Here is a 3,380-nt window from a genome sequence, read left to right as displayed (position 1 = left end):
GAATATCAAGGTCTCCCTTCCCAGACTGTTACAAAGATTGAATGAGGTCGTTCTTCTCAGCACATGGTAAACATTCATTGAATAGTAACTTCTAGTATTAATATGACTGCAACTAAGAAACAAGGAATTACCTTGACATCCTCCTTGGAGGAAAATAACATCATCTTGCACAGGGAGGGAAAACAGTGCTGTCCTTAGTTGCCAACTGTGCTGGTTGGTGATGGCCTGGCGTCCTACGAAAAGGACTCCAGCATTTACTAAGCCTCTGCATGCATGCAGTGTTGACAAATACAAGACCTGGAAACCAGCAGTCGTTATCATTAAGGATATTTAAATATCCCCCGATATACGCACAAAGCCACTGAAGAAAACACAAAATATTCTGCAGATATGACATATTTTTAAGAACCGGAAATATAAAGCAAGTGCCTTTTATCAGAAGGGTAGTGAGGAGTTCCGGGAAAGCAATCACAACAATAAAAAGAAGGACCAAGCCTCTCACCCTCCTTCTCTGAATCTGTTGTTTGGTACAGCATGTAGAGCATTAGAAACTCCGTTATTGTCCCAGGGTTTGACACCATTCAAACATTTCACGTTGACTTCTTCCTATTGGTTCCAAACAGTGTGTGGGGTGGGGGGGGGGGGGGGGGATTCCTACAGGTGGCGTGAAGGGTAGAGACCTTGAGATTAGGGAAGTTTATCAAGGAGGGGGATTCTAAAGTATCCCTGTACCTTACAAGCAATCGCTTCTAACGCGGGATGTACAGAGAACAGGAGGAGCATTCACGTAAAGGGCCAATTCTTTAGAAACCAAAGGAACAGACCTGAGATTTGTTTAAAGCAATCAACAGGTTTTATTTCCTGGAACCGAAATAGTTCAGCTCTCAACTTCCAAAGCTACAGTCAACAATTTTTCATCAGAGCCCAAGGGAGAAGGGCAGGGGTGAAGGAGACAACAGAAGAAGAAGGGCACATCTGAGAGGCTCAGGAAGCGGCTGGGAGGGGGCACTCACTTCCCTCTCTCCTCTCAGGCAGTTACATTTCAGGTCTGGTGACAATGCTGAGGGGGCCAGGGGGAGGGACGTCACGGATGGGAAATGGCACAGCCAAGGAACCCCAAAGCCTTAACTACAAGAAGGAAGTCAGCAAACCCCGAACAGAAAGGGAACCCCCCAGTCCATCTCTGTAATGGGGTTAGCAACGGCAGAGCTGCCCGCTGACTGAAGGCATAGCCAGGGTAGTGCTTAATGGCGGGGGCGGGGTGGGGGGCATCTTTTCATTAAAAAGATTTCCCAAGCTACGTGCCTTTTCTTTTATGCCTGAGTGACATATATGACTGTAGGGCAGCCTGGAGGCTGTGGGGAGAGGGAAAGGGGCGGCCAGGAGTCTCCACAGAACATCCCACGTAAGCCCAGAGATAGAAATGGGGACAGACGTTGCTCACCACTGCCAACCAAAGAGCTGGGCAAAGCGAACCCTTCCCATCTCATGCACAACTGGGAAGCTCCCAAATTATTTGATGAAAAACGACACATCCCAGAACTCCCACAAGGGACTCAGAAAGGAGGGTGGCCCTCTCCCAGAAGCTGTCCCACTTTCGGTGAATCTGAGCAGCCGGGGTAACAGGCACCGGCGGGGCGGAGGGGACTGCCCCCCCCACCACCACCACCACGGTTTGAGGATGGCCCCTTCCGGGCCCCTGGAAGCCCCCTCCCACCCCCACCTGGTCGGTATCCTCCCCCTCCTCCCCGCCAACCCTGATTCCAACGCAGAGGTCCAGAATGCCCGGGGGAGGGAGAGAGGGGTATCTGGAGGGGGGAACGGCCAGTCCAGGCCCCAACTGAAGCCTTGGGAAACAGTTCCAGGCAGGGAGGGACGCGGCGGGCTCAGCTCGTCCCGGGGCGGAGAAGCCCTGACTCAGATCTCAGGGGGTGTGGGGGTACAGAGCCGGGGGCCGGGTGGCCTGCCCCTCCAGGTCAACCCCCAGGGCCGGACGGGCGTGGAGAGGGGGGTGGATGGAGGAGGAGAGCGGGTGGGGGTGGGGGGTGGCGTCCCAGTTTGCAGGCCATGACCAGGTTCCCCAGTAACAGCCAGGCCGCAGCAGGAAAGGGGTGGGGGGCTCTTCTTGAAACTGGTGACTACAGGCTCTCGCGCTCTCCGCCGCCCGGGGCCTGCGCCTCCGCGGCCGCGGCCTCTCCCCGCCACTCGGGGGCCTCCGGGGGTGGCTGGGCCGCGGCGCCGCGGGTTTCCAGCTCCACGACGGGCGGCGCGGCCCCTTCGCCGGCGTCCTCCTGCTCCTCCTCCTGCGGCAGCTGCTGCTCCCCTTCGGGCTCGGCCTCCCTGGGACGTTTGGGGGAGCCCTCCGGCAGCTCGCCCGCGCTCCGCTTGGGCGGCGCCGGCTCCGCCTGCTGCTCGGCCGGCACGTCGCCGCCCAGCTTCCCCGGCTGCTCACCGCGGCCCGCCTTGTCGCCGGCGCTGGCCTCCGGCTGCGGCCCGGCCTCGTCTGCGCCGCTCTTCTCCCCGGCCAGCTGGTAGTCGGCAGCCTGGACGGTGGGGTTGTTCTCGATCTCCCACAGCCCCTCGCTGAAGCCCCTCCTCTTGCTGGGCTTGCCGAACTTCTCCTTGGACTCCTCGTACGGGAACAGGTGCTTGGGGCCCAGGAAGGCCGTCTCGTGGGTCCCGAAGAAGAACACCTGGTAGCGGTTAGGCTCGGCCATGTGCTCGATCCTGGCCGGCCAGTGGGCGTAGCCCTTCAGCTTGGCAAACACCAGGTCGCCGCTCTTGTACTTGCGTCGGCAGTTACGCGACATGGCGGGGCTGCGGACCCGGCCTCGGCGGGGGCCCTGGCGACGCCCGGAACGCGGGCGGGTGGCGGCCGCTGGGCTGGGCGCGCGCCCGCCCCCGAGGGCCCCGCGCGCCCACCGAAGGGCGCAACGCTCCGCGCCCAGAGAGGGTTCCAGCGCGGAGAGTGCATTCTCTCCGAGACCCCACTGTGGACGCCGCGGTTTCTTCTAGAACGATGGAGCCCCTAGCTCGGATATCCGGGTGGCCGCGGTGCTGAGGGTGGCCTGGTGACCCTCCATCTCCGGGCCATAAAGACCGCACGCACGGTGCACAGGGTGTCAGAGGGGCCCAGAGAGCGTGAGATAGGGGCAGCGCGCTGGGAAAACGCAGTGACATCACGAGCACAGATTTGGGTGAAACTAGGAACCGGCTAGTGCAAACTCAAGGTACCCGTGTGGGTCCTGACCTACTCAGCACAGCAAACTCCACTCTCGCCTTAGGAGCCGTTGATGGCCTGGTTGGGTCAGTGGTTTCCCTACTTTTCTGATTTCTTTGAGGGCTGACACGGAGCCTCCTCAGGGTCTCCAGCTGAGGGC

General features: G+C 59.5%; 1 protein-coding gene across 1 annotated transcript; it reads right to left on the bottom strand.

Annotated features, from left to right (window-relative positions):
• Positions 1-830: 830 nt before the first annotated feature.
• Positions 831-2,905, bottom strand: HDGFL1 (HDGF like 1). The gene has a single exon (XM_025891085.2). The coding sequence runs from the start codon at positions 2,808-2,810 to the stop codon at positions 2,139-2,141; it is 672 nt and encodes a 223-aa protein (XP_025746870.1). The 5' UTR covers positions 2,811-2,905; the 3' UTR covers positions 831-2,138.
• Between the last annotated feature and the right edge of the window lie 475 nt (positions 2,906-3,380).

Source organism: Callorhinus ursinus, unplaced genomic scaffold, assembly GCF_003265705.2.
Source record: "Callorhinus ursinus isolate GAN/ISIS: 27379988/994484 unplaced genomic scaffold, GSC_fseal_2.0 scaffold26, whole genome shotgun sequence".
Taxonomy (NCBI): Eukaryota; Metazoa; Chordata; class Mammalia; order Carnivora; family Otariidae; genus Callorhinus; species Callorhinus ursinus.
This window is presented reverse-complemented; position numbering and strand designations above follow the sequence as displayed.

Excerpts from the sequence above, each read along its gene's own strand:
- HDGFL1 (XM_025891085.2), bottom strand. The coding sequence starts at position 2,810 with ATGTCGCGTAACTGCCGACGCAAGTACAAGAGCGGCGACCTGGTGTTT.